This window comes from Notamacropus eugenii, chromosome 6 (assembly GCF_028372415.1).
Source record: "Notamacropus eugenii isolate mMacEug1 chromosome 6, mMacEug1.pri_v2, whole genome shotgun sequence".
Taxonomy (NCBI): Eukaryota; Metazoa; Chordata; class Mammalia; order Diprotodontia; family Macropodidae; genus Notamacropus; species Notamacropus eugenii.
The window spans coordinates 29,162,379-29,183,519 of NC_092877.1; the positions used below are offsets into that span (position 1 = coordinate 29,162,379).

The 21,141-nt window shown below is 37.8% G+C and overlaps 1 protein-coding gene across 2 annotated transcripts in view; it reads right to left on the reverse strand.

The window, feature by feature from the left end:
* NELL1 (neural EGFL like 1) overlaps nt 1–21,141 on the reverse strand; it is a 905,733-nt gene that overhangs the window by 624,970 nt on the left and 259,622 nt on the right. For both annotated transcript variants that reach the window (XM_072619341.1, XM_072619340.1), the window contains exon 12: nt 18,639–18,767. In XM_072619341.1, the coding sequence (XP_072475442.1) occupies nt 18,639–18,767 (129 nt within the window). The remainder of the gene's footprint in view (nt 1–18,638; nt 18,768–21,141) is intronic.

Here is a 21,141-nt window from a genome sequence, read left to right on the forward strand (position 1 = left end):
ATAAAATCATAAAAAAATGCTGGCTTCACCAAGTACTGTATAAATGTATGGTAGTTTGTTGTTCAATTGTGTTTAACTCTTTGTGATCTCATTTGGAGTTTTCTTGGCAAAGAAATTGGAACAATTTGCCATTTTCTTCTCTGGCTCATTTTACAGATGAGGAAACTGAGGTAAACAAAGTTAAGTGACTTGCCCAAGGTCACACAGCTAGCAAGTGTCTGAGTTTGGATTTAAACTGCAGTCTTCCTGACTCCAGGCATGAGCTCCCTCAGTGTTCTCACTTTGCTTAACAACATTACCTTCTATTTCCTCCTTCCCTCTGGTCACAGAAACCTTCCTACTCCTCATTAAAGTGAATCCCTTTCTCTGAACCTTTAATCCCATTCCTTAGACTAACCACCAGGATCTTACCTGAGCCATCCTCTCCTCAATGCTGATCTTCCCCTCTCCAGTAATTCCTTTCTACCTTCCTACAAACACGATTAGTCTCCCATGTCCTTAAAAAAGAACTTGCATTCTAGTCCATATAACTACCATAACATGTCTATCCTTCATTTCACTGTTAACCTTCTTAAGCTGTCTACAGAAGACCCAGAGGCTGAATTTCAGATGCTCCCCATAATTATCAAGGAAATCCAGTGTTGGCTGTCAGAGTCAATTCCAGGGATAAAAGTAGAACCCAATGAAAGCAACACAGAGTATTTTCACATGGTCACTCGAGGCCCCCCAGATTCCTCTTTTTGAAGGAATGACTTTTGAACTTAAACAATCTATTCCAGGAGAATACCCAATGGCAGATCTTAAAGCACATTTCATAACCAAAATTTATCATCCTGATGGAGATAGTTTGGGAATATTCTTCTGACTGTCATTTCAATTTCATTCTGATACAATGAAAGAAAAATGGTCTCCAGCATTGCAGAATTGTACAAGACTTCACAAATTGCTGCCAGTATGGGTGATCCATTTGCAAATAATGTAGCAGAGCACTGGGAAGATTCAAGAACTCAAAACTCAAAAAGAAATAGAGGCCACCAAATTATACATAAGGATCCCTGAAGATGTATATTGACTTAGAAAACAACAAATTAGCATTATCTATGTTCTGTTGCATTTTTATTTCTTTGGTTCTATAATACTCAATTACCTTTTAATCTGGTTTGGGCTACATTTAGGAGTGTTGCATATGTGATAATTCAGCTATAAATGGATAAGTTTGGTTCCTGGAACAAAGATGGAAGCCTTAAAGCTCAGAGTCCTCTTTGAAATCATGATTCTGCTGTCAAATAGAAACATCCATTCAAGAAAATTATGTGACCACTTAGTATGGCTTCTCTGGAAGCTTTTATAAATCTTCTCATAAAAATTAAAAAATAAACAAAAAAGCTGTCTGAAACCCATACCTTTACTTTTCCACTATGCACTCTCTTCTCAGCTCTTTGCAAACTGAAAAGTCTTTTCTTAAGGGGCACCAATGTCTTACTAAATACCAGATTCAAGAGCCTTTTCAAAAATTCTCATCTTTCTTAACTTATTTTGATCTTGTTGGCTATATCATCCTGCTGAATGTCCTGCCCCCACTCCCCTCCCCCACTTTGACTTCAGCAAAACAACACTCCTTTTTCTCCTTCTTATTCTTTAACTTATCTTTCTCTTTCTCCTCAACTGGCTTCTCATCCCCTTCCCAGCACTTTAATGTCAATATCCCCAAAGATCTGAACCTGGCTCTCCATTCTCCTCTCTCTACATAATATTCCATGTCTATTTCCTTCATTCTCAAGGTTTCAACCACAATTTCTATGCAAATGAATCCCATGTTTGTTTTCTCATTTATGCACTCTTTTCTAAACATTATGCCCGTGTCTCCAACAGCCAGAAGAGCATCCATTTGTATATTATGATGGCATCTTAAACTTATCATGTCTAAAATCATATACACATATGCATATATATATATGAAGTATATATAAAATCATATATATATAGAGAGAGAGACAAACTTACCATGTCTACAATAACAGCTTATTCCCTTCACCTATGAACTTATTTTGCCTTCTAACATCATCATTTATCTGTAGCACTGCTATGCTCTTTGTCTCTCTGTTCAAAACTTTGGGCTATTTCTAAATAGCCCTTATTCATCTTTTATATCCAATCAGTTAAGATATTCTATCTATTATACATCTGTAACATCCCTCCCACATGAGTCCTCCCTTCTATTTCCTCCATTGCCTTTTGAATACACACTTTCACCTTGATTCTCTGGGATTTCTCAAATAGCCTCCCAATAAGACTTTCTGATTTTGATGTCTTCTAGTTTCCAAAATAGCAAATATCTTCCTATCACCATCAGAATGATCTCTATTTTTGGATATCTACAGAAAGGTCAAACTTAAACAGATACCAAACCAGAATTTATTGTCAAATATATGTCTTATGACCCCATTATAACATAGGCTTGTTGGGGCATAAACTCATTTTCTCTTGTTTTTGTAACCCCAGGGTCTGGCACATAGAAGGCATATAGCAAATGCTTACTTGATTTATGTTGAACACATGATCATGTTACTCTTTTGCTCAAATACATTAGTTACTCCCTATTGCCAGTGCATAAAAGCCAAATTTCTTTGCTTGGCAATCCACGACCTCATTATATGACACAACCTTCTTTTCTAGCTGTACCTCATAATACCTCACTGCATGCACATTGTGTTCCAGCCAAATTGATCTACATCATCTCATAGAGCTACATAATCTACAGCATCTGGTCTAAGATGGTGACAGCATAATCTACATAACCTAGTCCAACCCCCTTACTTTACAGATGAAGAAACTGAGATCTAGATTACATGATTTACCAAACGTCCTATAGATCTTAAATGGCCCAGGAAGGACCTCTGTCCAGGTTCTCTGACACAATCTTAACCCCTTAAACTTACTGTCTGACCTCAACATCTTTGTACACACTCCTCCCAATGCCTAGAATGCATTCCTATCCATTCACAAAGTTCAGTTCAAAGATCACCTCCCTCCATGAAATCATTCCTTGATCCCCCAGGTATTAACTTTCACAAGTAAATAGATCTATAACTGGAAGGAACATGTAAAGCATTGATTCTAGCCTCATTTTACCAAAAAAGAAACTGAGACCAAGGACAAAATAAGAGAATTGCCCAAGGCTACACATGGACTAAGACCAGAGGCTCGATTTAAATCCAGGTGTTCTGGCCCCAGAACCAGTGTTCTTTCATTTATCTCATGAAAGTTATTTTATACCTATCCAAAGTATTTATTACATGATATCTGCATTATAAATATCTGGGGATATCTTATCCCTGCACTCAATTTTAAATTCCAAGGTGGCAGAGATGATGGCTTAGCCAGATTTTATATGACCTTCACCAACACAACACCCAGCACAGTAGGCACTTAATGTGTTTAACATGAATGCTGAATAATAAACACATGCAGAACGTGTAGAGAGACAGCCTGGTATGGAGGAGAACACCAACCTCAGGGTCATGGGGACCTTGGTCCAAGGCTGTCTGCTGATCAGCATCAGCTTTGTGATCCTGGGCACTGTGAGTCACTTAACCTCATTTAACCATGGATGAGTGTACTCATCTATGACTAACTAAACTACTGCAGAGAAAAAAACTGATCTGTTTTAGTAGAAGACATTTCACCACCAAAAGTACCTACACCAATGAAATTACAGCTTGGTATGTATGTGTGTATGTATGTATACACATATATATACACACACATACATACACATATACATATACACATACACACATATATGGTAAATATGGAAAAATATATGTGGTATATACACATACATACATACAAATACCATGCACATATATTATACATATGTATACCTGTATATATGCACACATGTGCACATATGTCTTTGTGTGTATATATGTGCACATGTGTGTATACTGATGAATAACTTTGCTATCACCAGCTATTACTCCACTGAAAAATCATAAACACAAAGTTTTGGGGAAAAACACAATAAACGCTCCTCTGAAACCTGTCTGCCCAACTAACTTTTCTTCATGAGACTTCAGCTGTTTTCACTGAGAGTAATGAGAAACCAGGTGTTAGCAGTGGAAGACAAAACGTTAGTTTTCAGCAGTAACAGAAACAGGGAAAGGGATACACAATGGAGATAAATGAGGGCAAGTCTCTGAACCTGTGGTGTGGTATTTTAGGAATAACCATTATACTCCTTTCTACAAATCCTGTTAGTCATCGCCAAAAGGAAAAGTGATAGATTTATGCAAAGATGCACAGGGTATAATTTGAACACTCTTAGGAAAAGCTGTTTTAAATTTCATATATATGTATATATATATATACATACACATATTGAAGTATGCCAATTCTCTACCCCCAAAAACTTGCTGTGAAAAAGATGCCAAATTTCCAAATGAAAATTTAAAAATTCAATGAGCCAGATGTCTCTGAATCTCTGCCTGGAGGCTCGATGCTATGTACACATAGCATCTAAGTAACTGTCTTGTATGATTTCTAACTGACCATTAGTAACATCTCCAAGATCATTTCCTCTTTCTCTTCCTGCTGCCACCATCTGAGCCCAGATCCTCATTACCTCATGTCTGAATTACAGCAAAAACCACCTCTTCCTTGACCCCCTCTGCCTTAGGTCCAACTGACAGCACGTGAGCCTATTCTTTCAAATACACTGTTCTCGTAAGGTCACCCAAGCCCTAGACTAAGCACTACTAATAACTCTTGTATTTGATATTTATACATGTACATGCTGTCTCTTTCAAGAGACCTCCTTGAGGTCAGGTACTGCTTCATTTGTGACTGTATCACCAGTACATTAACATTTAACCTAGTAGATGCATAACAAGGTTTGTTGATTGACTAATTCCCTAACATAGTTGAAAGTTAGATGGGGTTAGGAATCATGTCATTTACTTCTACTTCCTTTCCTGCTACACTCCCATTGTACAGTAGAGCCTTAAGAAATCCTTCCTTAACTGAATTTTGTTAAAATAGTATAACAAAAAGAGCCCAAGACTAGAAGCTGGGAAATCTAAATTCCTAATTCCAACTCTATCACTGGTTTTCTATGTGACTTTGGGCTTTGTTCTTCTGAAAAATGGGGGAGGGATAGATTGGATACTACCCATGGTACCCTTAAACTCTGGCAGTCCCAGGCTTATGGAATGCAATTTACAAATGACTAATGCTTGTAAGTATCTCTCACTCATGCCTTATCATTCCCTTAGCCACTACCTAATACCCACCTAAACCAATGCACCAGTGTGTTGGTATATGTAAAGCCCATTTATCAGGTGCAGACTGGTTGAACTTAGATATTGTGATAGAATGGTGGTGAGGAATTGTATAAACAAGACATTTGAGGTCCAACTTTCTCAGATGAAAACAACTAAACCAGGAGAATTCTAATGAACAGCACAGAGAATAACAGATTAGGGATCAAAACCAAGGTGGACTGACTTTTCTTCTTATTGCCTTACTCTGTGTGTCCTTCTTTCCCTTTTTTAGTCACATAGAAATGCTAAGTATCATACTTAATGCAAAATGTCTTTCAAGGAGACCTCACAAAGTTCTAAAACACTATGTACCACAAGTCAGAAGAAATATTAATGCGATATTCTTTCAAAAGGCAAAAGTAGTGGAAGGACATTATTATTGTAGTCTGGCTACCAAGTATTTTCAGATCACCTTAAGAATAAAACCAAGAGGTGTAGCAAGAAATAGTCACCACATAGAGGTGGGGGACAACTTGAGTCAACAGAGACATGAGAGCTGAATGGTAGATTCAGAATTGGGAATCAAAGAATCTCAAGGGTTTGATCTTGGCCAATCTGCCATATTGTCTTCTTATTGTCCGTATTAGTCAATTTCCAAATCTGTACACTGGATGATGACTAATACATCTATATATAGCAGAGCACCTAGGACAGTACCTGGCAAATAGTGGCACATTTTTTTTGATTGATTGATTGATTAATTAATTAAGAGATAGAAGTTACACTACCTAGAGAGGAGAAATTTTCTGGATCGCTGAGAATAATCAGTGTGAGTTAAGCAGCCAGACCACAGAACTCCTTATAAAAGTCTTTAGAAACAGTGTAAACACTCTGCTATGAGAGGGAAATAACAGAGACAAATAAAAAGATGGGGGTCCATTTCACTACCCCTTGCTTTCTGATTTCCCTCCTGATATCCTTGCTAGAAAATATTGGGAGTTGGACTGTCTAGACAAAGACTACATAAAATCTTAAATCCAATAAGGACAGCCAAACAGAAGGAGCCTGAGAAGCTAGTGCTCATTTCTTCCAAATTAAAAGATAGCAGAATCCCTCAAGTACCTGTTGGAGTCACCAATAGGGAGGATATCACCAAGTTCCAGAGAGCAGTTCTGTATTAATTTGTTGACCCTAATAACTAACAGTGACTGATAAAGTCACCTAACATGACCTCAAATCTCAGACTAAAACATCTTTGCACTGTCCCAATCCTGCTAAGGAGCTTCATGGTGATTCATGTAGGCCTTGCCATCATTTTCTTCCTGCTTTACCTTAATACTTAACCCCTCATCATTCAGACTAGTTCCCTTAAGATTCAAATTTATCTGGCAAAATTGATCAGCTAACTAAGACCCAATAGTCTTTCAAATGAACCTGAATTTGATCCTACAGAAATTGGGCAGTCACTGAAGGATTTTAGATCACTGGGTAGGTGTTCTTTGTAGTCTTAATTCATGGTATCCCAAACACAGTATGAAACCCAGGCTACAGGGATCCTGACACTGCTATATCTTGGTAACTGAAACAAGATGGGTATTTTGGATTCCCCTTAGTTTAACTAGAAATACACCTTCATAGTCTTGGGAGAGATAGAGATGATTTGATTCCATTTCCTATCCTATTCAGGAAATTCCTTGGTAACATCTTTCACAGCTATAACCTGGCATCTGTTTGCATACTTCCAATGACAAAAATCTCATTGTTTCCCAAGTCACTCCACTCCATTTTGGAACAGCTTTTAACTTTTCAAAGCCTCTTCCTTATGCTTTATTCAGCTGAAATTTCCCCCCCTGTGACATTCAACCATGGATTCTAGTTTTGCTCTCTAGAATTATATAAGGAAATATTATCTTAATCACCAGTCCCTTCAAATATTTGAAATAGCAACCATGACCATGATTCCAAGTCTTCACTTTTTCAAGGCAAAATTCCAGATTCTTTGTACCTTCACCATCACTTCTTCACCCTCCTCTGAATCTATTTCAGTTTGTCAATATTTGATCACAACACAAATGTGGTACCTCGATCTGGATTTAGTACTTCAGATTTGCTCTGACAAACACAGCACAAAGTGAGAGTGTGACCCCTCTTCCCCTTTACATTATTCTTTTAATGCAGCTTAAGATCATATGACTGTTACATGACATCTGTCTACTACATCATAAATTCCCTGAAGTTTATTGAAGGTAGTCGTGGTAGCATCAGGAGCACTCCTACTGACAGGGGTTGGGGTGAACCTCCCATCTTATCGACCTTTTGTAGTGTATTGTAGGTAAAGATAGGTCAAGGTACCTTTCAGATCACAGGAATTTGAGAACCAGAGGAATGAAGACACTAAGTATTTGAATTTGAATGTTGAAAGACCCCATGCTGCCTTTGAATGTGACAAAATCAAGCCACAGTCTTTGTCTAACTTGACTCCACATCTATCACCAAGCATTAAACCCTTAAAAATCTACAGTCTATATGTTGCCTCTTCCCACTGTAATGTCTCCAGTAGTCTCTCTTCCCCGCTTAATAAAGACTCCTTTCCTAGGAGTCCTCCCTTCTACCACTATCATGAATTAGCACCAGACCCTAGGTCCAACCTACTTCCTTTCTTCTCCCAATTCCTGGTTCTGCTAGACCCAGATAAAAACACTATTAAAAGCACTATTAAAAATTAACACTATTAAAGACCTTACTGATTTAGGTAGATAGCATCAAGCAGGGTGACCAATTCCACCTGGGGACTCAGAGGACCTGATCTGTTTCCACTACATTCCCTGAATGTCAAGAGACAGAAAGAGGGAGGGAGGAAGGGAAGGAGGGAGAGATGGAGAAAGAGAGAGAGAGAGAGACAGAGAGAGAGAGACAGAGAGAGAGAGACAGAGAGAGACAGAGAGAGACAGAGAGAGAGAGAGAGAGAGAGAGAGAGAGAGAGAGAGAGAGAGAGAGAGAGAGAGAGAGGAAAGAGAAGGGGGGATTGGGGAAGGGAGACAAACCCCTTCAATAAAGCTGGCTTGTCTGAACTATCTTGTTGCAAGACAGGGGCAGAGCCAAGATGGCAGTGTAACAGCACAGACTTTCTAAAATGCTCCCACCAAATCCAGCCAAATACCTGTAAAAATGGCTCTAAACAAATTCTGGAGCTGCAGAACCCAGAGAATGACAGAGTGAAGCAAATCTCCAGCCCAAGACAGCTTCAAAGGTCACCAGTGAGTATGTATAGCACCATGCAGGGGGCAGGATGCAGTCCAGTGTGGACTGCACTAGCACAGAGGAGACCTCACAAGCCTTGGGGAGACTGAATCTCTCATACTTGTGGTAGTTTCCAGACTTTATGACCCCAAAACACTGAGGATAAATTGGAAGGTCAGTGAGAAAAACCTGTGGGATCAGTGTGGGAAAGTGGAGTGGTCTTGCCCCAGACCCAGGGCAGCAGAGGGGATAGGGGGTGGAGGAACCCACAGAAGCCACAGCAGCAGGAGGGGCAGCTGCAGCCACTGTTTCTGGAACTCTAGGCCCATAGATTATGGGAGGATCAAGCAGCAGACAGTACACCCCCCCCAACTCCCACTAGGGCAGAGAAGTACCTTGACAAAGAGCTCAAAAGTCAACTAAATGGCAGGGGAAATGAGTAAAAACTGGAAAAACAATGTCTATGGAATCTTACTTTGATGACAAGGAAGACCAAAGCATGCAAACAGAAGAAACAAAGTCAAAGCTCCTGTATCCAAAGCCTCCAAGAAAAATATGAATTGGTCTCAGGCCATGGAAGAGCTCAAAAAGGATTTTGAGAATCAAGTAAGAGAAGTAGAGCAAAAATTGGGAAGAGAAATGAAAGTGATACAAGAAAATCATGAAAAATGGGTCAATTGCTTACTAAAGGAGACCCAAAAAATGCTGAAGGAAAAAAATAACCCTTTAAAAAACTATCTTGTTGCAAGTTGTATATTTCCTTGAGACTTCAGCTATTCCAAATGTTCCTAAGTCATCGTTAGACAACATTATCTCTATTTACTTGTTTTAAACAACATTCCCTATCCTCCTCAGGTACAACCACATGCCTGTGAATAGTACACTATTCACTTCCTTACACAAAAATGTAATTCCATTTTAGACACCAACACCTCCTCCTCAGACTTCAACCTTTGGAAATTTTCAACTTTATGCAGCAAAGTCCACAGTTTGTCAGCTGCTGAGTATTTTCCACAGAGAGGTAACTTGGAGCAGCAGGAAACACGTTGAATTTGATGCCAGAAATCTTGATTCTAAGTCCTGGTTCTATTAATTGACAACTAATATGTAAAAATAGGGTAGGAATCCCTGCCCCCCATCTCTTAGAGTTGTTGAGAAGACAAAATGAGGTTAAATAGATATGAAAACACTTTTTAAGTTGTAAAGCATCCTATAAATATAAAAAGGTAAAAAAATACAAAGTCCTATATATGCTAAAGACTCATGACCGTATTTTTTGTGATAGCAATAATATGGGAAATCAATATGGTATACGCATAAAAAGAATTATTACTATGCTACAAGAAACAACTGATATGGGTAATTCAAAGAAACTGACTAAGACTTATATGAACTGATGCAGAGGAAAGTAAGTAGAACTGGAATTTAGCTTACATAATGATTAACACAAATGAAAAGAACCCTAAAATAGCTAGCATTTATATAGTATTTTAGTCATGCAAAGTACTTCACAAACATCTTCTCCCTTTATCCTCACCCAAATCCTGGGACGTGGGTGAAATTATTATCCTCATTTTATAGATGAAGTAATCAGAGGTTGAATGACTTGCCTGAGGTTACAAAGTTATCAAGTGTCTGGCCAGATATGGCCAAGTATTTCTAAGTCCAGATCTAGACCACTACCCCTTGTGCCACTAGGTGCTTCCCAGATGAACTCAGGAAATAATCATAGTCCCCTTGTGTACAGGGTTAGCATAAGGATAAAATGAGACAACCTAAATGAAAGCTTTCTCTTGTAATATTCCTCCCACCTCCAGTAAAATGAGCTCAAGGACTGTCACTAACCACAACGATCAATTTCAGTACAAGGACAAATGGAAATTTTTGTTCTGCAAAACAAATTCTGTGAAATTTTTGCTCTGTAAAATTTGGACTCAGTCAAAAGGCCACACTTAAGGATCTAGAAGGCCACAAGTGGCCTGACAGCCACAGGTTCCCCCCAGCCTAGACTAACAGATAAGAATGCATGATATCTTGACAGTTCGTTTTACTTAACTATTTTTCATTGACACAAAGGACAGTTTAAAGTGGAGCGTAAGTGGAAAAGATCGATGTAAAAAAGGGCACTGATAAAAGTTTTTAAAAAGAAAAGTAAAAGTATGATCAGAGTTATATTCAAAAGCATAAAATATTTATAAGAGATTATTCAGTATAATAGTAGCTACTGCTACTACTGCTGTTTTTACTACTGCCGCTGCTACTACTGATGCCACTGCCCTTACCACTACTGCAGCTGGTACTATTACTGGTGCTGCTGCTGCCATCCCTCCCTATGGGCTAGTTCCCTCCAAAGGTATCAGCTTAAGCCAGCATACAGTGAAAAGCCATGCCTGGAAAAAAACCACAAAATTCCCTCAAAACTAAGAATCATACTGAAATTATAATCAAAACATTTAGAAATGAAAGGGAGCTTAGCATTACGAGTTCATTTTATAGGTGAATGAACTGAATCCCAAGGAAGTTAAGTGATTTGTCCAAGGTCATAATATCACTATTTCTCTCCTTTGCTGAGCTCCTTCTCTTACTGGGGGGCAGGGGGTATTATATGCTTGGCCTCCACCATCGGTCACAGACCTAACTTATACTCAGGGAAATGATCTGTTTTCTCAGTGATAGCATCAGTGCTTGGAATGAAGATGTGAATCATGACTTTCACCATCTCTACAGAACAATAACTTCCAGATGGGGGTAGAAGACACTTGGCCAGGGCAGTCTTTCTAATGGCTGATCACACTAATGTGTTGACTAGTATATTGGCTATTTGACCAAGCAGGCAATTCAGAAAACAGAAATTTGCTCTTTGGTCTTCAAGACTTTTTTCTCCACTTTATCAACTCATCTTTTTGAGACCTTTTTTTTTTTTTTTTTTTTTTTTTTTTTTTTTTACAATCAAGAGATATTGCACCATAAGAAAATACACAGTGGTCTGGGAATTCAGTAAACCTGAATTCTAGTACTGACTTCCACTTACTTAGTTCTGTGATCTAAAGTAAATTGCAAGCTCTCAAAGGCTTAGTATTTTCATCTGTGAAACGGGACTCATTTAAGTCCCATTGTGTACTTTATAGGGTTATTATAAGGATAAAATGAGACAACCGATAAGAAAGCTTTTGCCTCCAGTATCCCTCCTACCCCAGTACCCCATAAACTCCTTGATGATGGGGACTGATTTGCCTTAGTCTTTGTATTACCAGCACCTCACATATAGGATCACAGGATCGAAAATTTAAATCTGGAAGAGATCTAAAATTCCATCTTATGCAACTTCCCCTCATCTTACAGGTGAGGAAACTCAGCTCAGTTAAGTGACTCACTCAAGGTGATGGGGGTAGCAGAAGAGGTAAGATTGGAAAGGAGATCATATGATCATAGAACTAGAGCTACAAGGGACCTCAGAAAACGCTTTTTTTCTAATGCCCTTATTTAACACATGGAAAAACTAAAACCCAAGGGGGTTAAGTAAAAGCCACCCAAAGTCACACAGGAAGTGTCAGTCAGGATTTCAATCCAGGTCCCCTGACTCTAGAGTCAGACCTCTTTCCACTGTACCACACAAACTCCAGTATTTTCCATTATTCTTGGATACTCCCTTCAATGGATGCAAATGCAGAAAACACTCTAAATCTTCACTTTTTAAAGCAGAACTATATTTATTTGAATTCTATATCTAGGTGGTCAATAATTAAAGAAATATCTTCAAAACCAGAATTTAAATTACACTGAAGCCTCCTCACTTCCCAGCAGGATGAGCAGTGATAATACCAAATGAGCTAATTAGCTTGTTTAGACTGCTAAAATTTCCTAATTTTCACAGCTAATAATTCAAATACTACTTAAGGTCTTGTCATTGCAGACAATGTCACACAGAAGAAGATTCAGGCCCTTCTGCCTCTGGATTCCTAAGGCACTAAAAATCCAACTAGAGCACTTTTCAATGTGGGAAATGCTCCTGCCTGATTCGGATAAGACAAAGTGAAAAGGCACACTGTGAATTGTATCCTAGCTGACAAAGGGCTTTATTATCCTCTATTGATTGGTCGGGTGTCCTCATACTGTCTATAGTGGTCTCTCCTACAATTGCAGTGGCACAGAAGGAGTTCCTTAATACACCATATCTCAACCGCAACCTTTAGAAGTTAAGGAAAATGGAAAGTGTTTTGTGCCTATTTTTTAACTGAGTAAATAAAGAGTCTTCTTGAGAAAGCCCCAACAATGCACATAATGTTTTCTTTTAATTTGCAAGCCAGTCTTGTTCATCAGGGTGGCTATAGCAGGGTTGCATTTTCACTCCATTTCAGGGGGCTCAAAAAGAACCTGTCTGTGGCCCCTCTCTAGTACCTCTTTCTTTCTCCAGCAAGGTAAACCAATAGTATCAAGCAAAAGCCAGAACTCCCAAATTTTTGTCACATTTGGTATGCTTCTTGTTACCTCCAGGCAAGGCAGATCACCACAGAGAAAGCTTCTGGAGATAAAGTGAGAGAAAAAATGCCACAGACTAAATATGGCAATGAAAGGGCCCTCAGAGTGGGATGAACCTTAATAAACACAGAGAGGCCATATCCTGGCCACAAAAGTTGAGTGAGACAACTCTGAGGTAGAAGAAAAGAACTGGATTTATTGCATCGAGATACATGGCTTCTATTTGCTGCTGTTCAGCCACTCAATCATGTCCAACTCTTTGTCACCCTGTGGAATACAACAACTGTCCATGGGATTTCCCGGCAAAAATACTGGAGTGGTTTGCCATTTCCTTTCTCCAGTGGATCACCTTTTGTCAGAGTTCTCCATTAGGACTTGTCTACCTTGGCTAACCCTGTATGGCATAGCACATAGTTTCACTGAACTATACAACCGCACTGCCATGGCAAGGCCGAGATCCAGAATGGTCTATTGATGGTACCCCTATCTTAAGCAAATCACTTACCAGCTCTAGGCCTCATTGACTTCATCTGTAACCTGAGGAGGCCAGAATAAATTTTCTATAACAGGTTCTTAATCTTTGTGTGTGTGTGTGTGTGTGTGTGTGTGTGTGTGACTCCTCTGACAGCATGGTGAAACCTATGGACTCCCTCTCAAAATAATGTTAAATGCATAAAATCTAATACCAAGGATTAGAAAGGAAACCAGTTATATTGAAATAATTATCAGAATAAAAAGTTCACTGGTCCCAGGTCAGTATCCATAATTTATTAGTGATATCATGTTTTATAATGTCACTGTCTGTATATTCTCCATGACTATTAGTAACATGAGTGCTACTAATCATTGCTTATTGCTTATTTGGGGGGGGGGGGCAGGGAGTTGAGTGAGGAGTGTCGGAGTTGATTTCATTACTTCAGAGAACTCTGAATGAAAAAACTCCCTCTATTAGTGCTAAGGCATAGGGAAGTTAAGTGAGCTGTCCAAGGTACCACTTGGAGAGGTAGAATGTGAGCCCAGGCCTTCTGCCTCCAGAGCTCAGGCTCTTCCCACTGTTGTTTCCTCACAGGGTCTATCTTTCATCTTTGTATCCCCAATGCTTAGCACAATGTCTGGCATATTATACATACTTAACAAATGTTTTTGACTGACGCTGAATTGCTACTATCTCTATGGTTTTTCCACTCAAGCCTTCTTTGATGGTATCATGAGACATGTCATCATCTTACCACTTCCCACATTACCTTCATCTGCAAGCAAATGGATAGACATCACAGAAGAATCAACAAACCACAGCAAGACTTCAGAACCAACAGCAGAAGCCATGCCAGCAATTTTCACTAGGATTTCTACAGGATTCAGGTAATGAAGGGGAAAAGAAGGCCAGTTCCAGTGGACAACTAGTAAAATTCTCAATAGTGAAATTAGAACTTAAGTCCTCCAAGGAACTTTCTTCCATTCACTCATAATATCTGCTCAGATTTTATGACCCTATACTATGAAAGACTGGAAAGTCACTTCAAAAATTCAGAACCTGACCTGGTAGACTGGATTTCTCAAGAAAATAAGGAAGTGAGGCTCAAACAACTTGCACACAGAGAACAATTGCCTTCCCAAACATCATACTCCAGTGCTCTGTCCTGACATGAATGTAATCTTGGGTCTCTTAAGGCTGGACCATAGAGCCTACATGGTGATAGTTCCTACCAAACTTCCTTCAGAGCAGGAACAATCTTTCACCTTAGTATCCCCAGGGCTTAGCATAGTGCCTGGCATATGATAGATACTTAACAAATGTTTTTGACTGACATTGACTTGCCACTATCTCTATGACTTTTCCATCTAAGGTTTTCTTTGATGCTATCATGAGACATGTCATCAAGTTCATTTTGACTGCATAACACTTTACCATAGACTAAGCAAAGGTTTCCTCATGCAAGAACCATCCTGCTAAATCAAGTCATTTAAATTCTTGAACCTCAGTCTAAACATCTATAAATTGAGAGGATACCAGATAGCCTGTGTGATTTTCTCTAGATCTAGATATATAATCCCATGTGACTGTGATTGATATAAACCTGATGCTAATTTATTTGTTTGCTCTTGATAGGGGAGACACAGTGATTCAAGAAGACTATCTTCAAAGGCAGGACTTCTCAAGCTGGAGTCCACAGACAGCTTTGGGGGTATGTATGTATATGTATGTATACATACATATACATATATACATACATATACATACATATATACAGAGAGAGAGAGATTTCATGGTATCTATGAACTTAAATGCAAAAAATATATATTTTTTATTTTCACTAGTCTTTGATTTCTTCTGTAATCTTAAGTATTTATTTCATATATTTAAAAACACTACTGTGAGCAGTAGTCCATAGACTTCATCAGACTGCTAAAGTGGACCATGGAACAATGAAAGTTAAGAAGCTCTATGCTAAGTCATGGAAATGGCAAGCTCTGGAAAAAAATACCTGGGTTCAAATCCTGCCTCTGACACTTGCTTCCTGGGGGACCTTGAGCACAAAAAAGTCAAATCCCATGGTTTCTTCCTTTACAAAAGGTGGAGAAAGGGAGAGACTGGATTGGACCAGATGGCTTCCCATTTCTCTTCTAACTATATCTATGAATCTAACATAAATGTACTCAGTGGAATGAATACCCACACCAAAAGTCATGGTTCTTTTGAAGTAAGGTTGGTGTTAATTTTCTGATTAAAAAATACCAACATAAAAGCTCCAAAAGTGAATATTTTACATTAATGTAAAGCATTGAACACTAGAAAATTAGTAATCACATTTTGAAGGTCAAGGAGTCATGAAAGTATCAAATACAAAAAAAAAACCATTTATAGACGACAAAGAAAAGAGTCAGCGAAAATTCTAGAACCTTGAACATTAACAAGTAACAGGAAAAACTAAAACCTGGTGGGATCAGTCTGCCAAAAGACAAATCTCTCTAAGCAAGAATAAATCTATAAAATTGAGCTACCAAGAAAACTAAAGGTGAATGAAGTACAACTATGCATCAATTGCCATTACAGCGCCTAGAATTAGTGGAGAAACTCTTTAGAGATGAAATAGTAGAAATAATGGGAACAGATCAGGAATTTATTCCCAGCTTTAGTGATAAAAGAATAAAAGAAATTTCACAGTAAACATCATGAAGGCTTTAGCCAAAGCAAAATCCTCAGGAGATGTGTTAAGTTATTAAAAGAACATGGCATTACAGATTGTGGTTATAATGAGAAAATGGTGAGAAACTCACCACTACTGGCCACAATTAATATTGAATAAACACCAGACAAATATCCAGTGCAGTTGACAACATTCAAGACACCCTTGCAATTTTTATCCAGGACAGGAAAGGCATATTTTAAGGTGGCCAATCCACCCATCACATTCATACAGTAGAAATAACACTGGCTTTGGAATCACAGGAGTTCAAATCCTCCCATCTGTCTGTGTGACCTTGGGCAAGTCACTCATCCCCTTGGCCTGTTTCCTCATCTATACAATGAAGAGGTTGGACTAGATGGCATCAGAGATACCTTATAACACTAAATCCACAGTCCTGTGATAGATTTCTATGGTTTAGATACTAGAAATTAGAATTCAAATTAGTCATAGAATTTCTAAGATGGAAGGGAAAACAAATTCCATCTAGACCTGAATAATTCCCCCTCACAACCTTATAGGGGTAATGCAACTTTTGCTTGAAGACTTCAATATATTTTGCAATTATCTTTGTTAATCAGGAAGATACCAAACATTAATTGATTGGACATGTTTCATCTGATCATTTCCAATGGACGACTATAGTCATTTTCGTGATGATTGGGGATCTCATGAGCTACCTACCTCTCTATCTTTCCCATTCTACATTCTAGCTATGGTCACCTTATCTTCAGGCTCAACTGAACCTACCTCTTGATCTTAAGTACCAATTAATTTCTCAGGCAGTGAAGAGGTAAGTATTCCTAGATCATGAGATCAGAAAGATGGAAATAAACTTAAAGATCATCTAGTGCAACATCTATTTATAAATATGTGAATTGGGACATGGAGAAGGGAAATGACCTACCAAGATCAAATTGCCAATAAGTGGCCAAGCCAATGTTCAAAACCAGGCCTTCTGCCTCCAAACCCAGTGCTCTTTTTACTACACCACAAGTTGAATGCCTTCATTTTTCATCCACCTCCTCAGTCCCATTTTGATTCTGTAACACAATTCCAATAACTCAGTCTACATATGGATTGTTCTTTACAACCAAGCCAATAACTTTTACTTGTACCAATAATTGTACCCCTGTCTTTTGTCCCATATTCAGGTTCTAGAATCTAGGTTCCCCCAAACTTTAGTCTAATTTTTAGGTCCATGGAGTCCTGTCTTGTTTCCTCAAATCCACTTGAAGTCTAAAATCCTTCCTCTGAGTCCCATTCTTTATGGTGGGGTACCTATTACCAGTACTTTGACTTGTAGCACTTTCCATGTGAACCTTTGCTTGATGACTTCAAACCACTTTACAATGATCTTCGTTAATCAAGAAGATGGCAGATATTGATGGACTGGTCATGTTTTATCTGACCATTTCTAAAGGAAGAATATGGAGCTCTGGCCTGCTGCCAGAATCCACTAAACCAGTGTTCCTGGCTCCTGTTTGGACAGCTCCTGCTATACACTTTCCAACAACAGTTGAGATATTCCTAAACCCACTTTCCCCACTTATAGAGTAGGTTATAGCCATTGTTAGTTTGGTTTGATTTTTTTTTTCTTCCAATTGGGCCCCAGTGCTGAAATATGCCAGTCACCAAGAACTATCTCTAATCTACCACAGTAAGAGATGGCTTTGGGATCATCCCTGGTTTTATCTGGGCACTAAAACAGGAATCAAGAAAGTTATAAAAGAAGTTCTACCATGCCAAAGGACAGGGGATTATCAAACTACCTGAAACTGAGCAGTAGGGTTTGCTGATTCCAAGCCTCATGACTTTGAGGTTAAGGATCTTAGGCTCTTCTGTTTCAACCATTAAGCTCATACTGAATATCAAGGTGCCAAAGAAACTGAAGCAACTGCCTACTACTTGAAGCACTCCAGGGGTTTCTGTCCCTAGTATTAGACATTAAGAAAGTTAGCCCTAGAAAAAGGCACTGGCAACAAACCATCCTCACAGAGATGTCAAAAATTTAGAAGACAGAACCACAAAGGAATACTTCCAAGAACAGGCTGCATTAAATTGATATTCATCATGGAACACAAAGAACTGATAATCATCCCAAATACATTGATATGCATTATACTCTTAGCTTAGTTGACTATCATGGGGCCAGGTGACAGCACAATGCAGATATTCATCTACTTTCCATATTCTCTCATTGCTTTATCTTTCCTGAATTACCTTCAGTTGTATTACATTTGCCTTAAGCAGGACTGAATACTAAGGAATATAAAGTTACTGGATTATTACAAGACATCGTTTCCATCTTCCTGGCACCTCAGAGATGAAGAGGTAACCCCAAAGGTACCTTCATTTAGCGCAATGTGAAATCCAAGTCTTGTGAAAGCTTGTTCCCATTAATCTTGCACTTGACATTGCATTCCTCAGAAGGTTTCACTGAAATGGCTACGCTAAGTGTTGGGTTTACCTTCACAATATGCAGAGTCTCCTTGGATAGAGATGTAGCCACTCTTGCATTCACAGGTAGCTTTGGTGTTCCAGTTTTTGCATTCAGAATTTTCTCCACACTTGGGTCCTTCTACACAAAAGTTATGGCCTAAAAAAAGAAGCACATAAAAATCTCACATTAAAACAAAAGAAAGAAAAGACCCTAGTGAACACTTATACATACATATACATATATAATGCACTTATGTATATGTGTGTATGTGTATATACGTGTGTGTATATACATACATATATTTATATATGTATATGTAATCTCCTATAAGTAGAATCAAGGAATCCTAGTTTTACCTTTAAAAAGTATCAAGAAACAAAATAAACCCACAGAAATCATTGATATTCCTATATAATACTAGCAAAAACCAGGAGAAACTGTAAGAACGGAAATTCCAACCAAAGTGACCACACAGTGTATGGTCTGGGAGTTAATCTATCAAGACACAATCAATATTCAAACACAGCTACAAGATGCTACAAAAATAAAGAATTTTATCATTATTATTATTAGTGATAATAATAATGAATGATTGGTGACATATTTTTATACTCAGATTATAACAACAAAATAAAAATTATGGTACCTTTAATTTACAGATTTAATACCATATCAAAGTATGAGAAGGTTACTTTGAAAAACTAGAAAAATAATTACAAAATTCATCTGGAGGAAAAGGAGGTCTAGAATCCTAAAAGAAATAATGAATAAAGCAAGAATTAAAGGAGATTTGAATTAAAAGAACTCAAATCCCATTGAGCACTATCTTCCAAATCTGTTTTCTTTTTTGTGATTTAAATATAAAAAGTCATGTTGTTTTTAAAATTACAGAATAATAAGAAAGAACTTTCAGAACCTTAGAAGTAGTGTAAATTATTAACCAATCAAAGGATACAGGAAACAATAATAGGTAAAATAGCTCTTAGCCTACATATACAAAAAACTTTTCTACCAGCAAAATCAATGCAGCTAGAATAAGAGAAATTGGAATGGAAAAAACTTTGTAATAAACATGTCAGAAAATATCTTGGTATCCAAAAGACATACAGAAATATATGTATATATACGTAAGTATGTACAAACACACATATACATAGATATTTGCTACCAATAATAATAGCTAGCTTTTATATAGCATTTTAAGGTTTACAAAGTACTTTACATATTACCATATTTAATCTAAACAAATATCCTCAGAGGTTCTCCTATTATTCCCCATTTTGGAGATGAAAAAACTAAACCAGCAAGAGGTTAAGTCCCTCATGTTCATATAGCTAATAAGTGGCTTGGATAGGATTTTAACTAAGATTTTCTTGAGTCCAGCATTTATACCACCTAGCTACCAATTTATGTAAGACTAGGAGCTATATCCCCACGAGATAAACTGATCAAAGGATATGAATAAATAGCTCTAAAAAGAATCACAAACTATCAGCTTCCATATGAAATATGTTCCAAATTACTAATAATAAGATAAATGCAAATTAGAATGACTCTGAGATTTAATTTCACACTATCAAATTGGCAAAGGGGATAAAAGACAAAGATAGTCAGTGTTGGAGGGGTTGTCTTGGAAGGGAAAACAGGCATATTAATACATGTTAGAGCTGTGAATTGATTCAACTGCTCTCAAAATTAATTTTAAGTAATGCTAGAAAAGTCATTTAACTTATCATACCCTTTAATTCAACTAAGCATATAAGTCAAGTAGGTCAAAGATCAAAAAAAAACTCCCTATTATACCAAAATATTCAAAAAATATTTTAAATGGCTTCAAAAGCTATAAGCAAAGTATATGATCATTAACCAAGGAATAATTGAACAAATTGTGGTATATGAATGTGATAGAAAATTATTGCTCTAGAAGGAGTAGTTCAGAGAAGTATGGGAAGGACTTTATAAACTGATGCAGAGTTAAAGATCAGGATTATTAAAGTCTTCCACCAATGCTGTATCACCAAGCCATGCCCTCAATTTTCATAGAGATAGCCCTTGAAGAGGGATGTTAATCAGTTCCATAATGAGAAGAATCATAAGATTGTAATTTCATAGGCTTACAGCTCTAGAGCCATAATAATGCAAATGAAAACAAGACATAAAAGCAGCCAAAACATGATTAATTGTAACGATCAAGCCTGGCCCTGAAGAACAGATGAAAAGGGCTTCTTTTCTCTTGGCAGAAATGAGAGAAACTACAGGTACAGAATGCTGAATATGTAGTTTATATTCAGTCACCATGTCAGTTGGTTTTCCTTGTTTCTTTTTTGCTACAAAATTCACTAGCAAGGGGGACAGAGATCAAGAAAGGACTATGATGTTAAAACAAAATTCATTAATAAAGTTTAAAATAAAATAAAATGTTGTGCCCCAAACCAATTAATATCTCAGAAAGTAGTGAGACAATTATTTCCCTTGTTCAGATTTGTAATGAGGCAAGCCTAGGTTACTCCTTTCCATACCTTAAATAGAA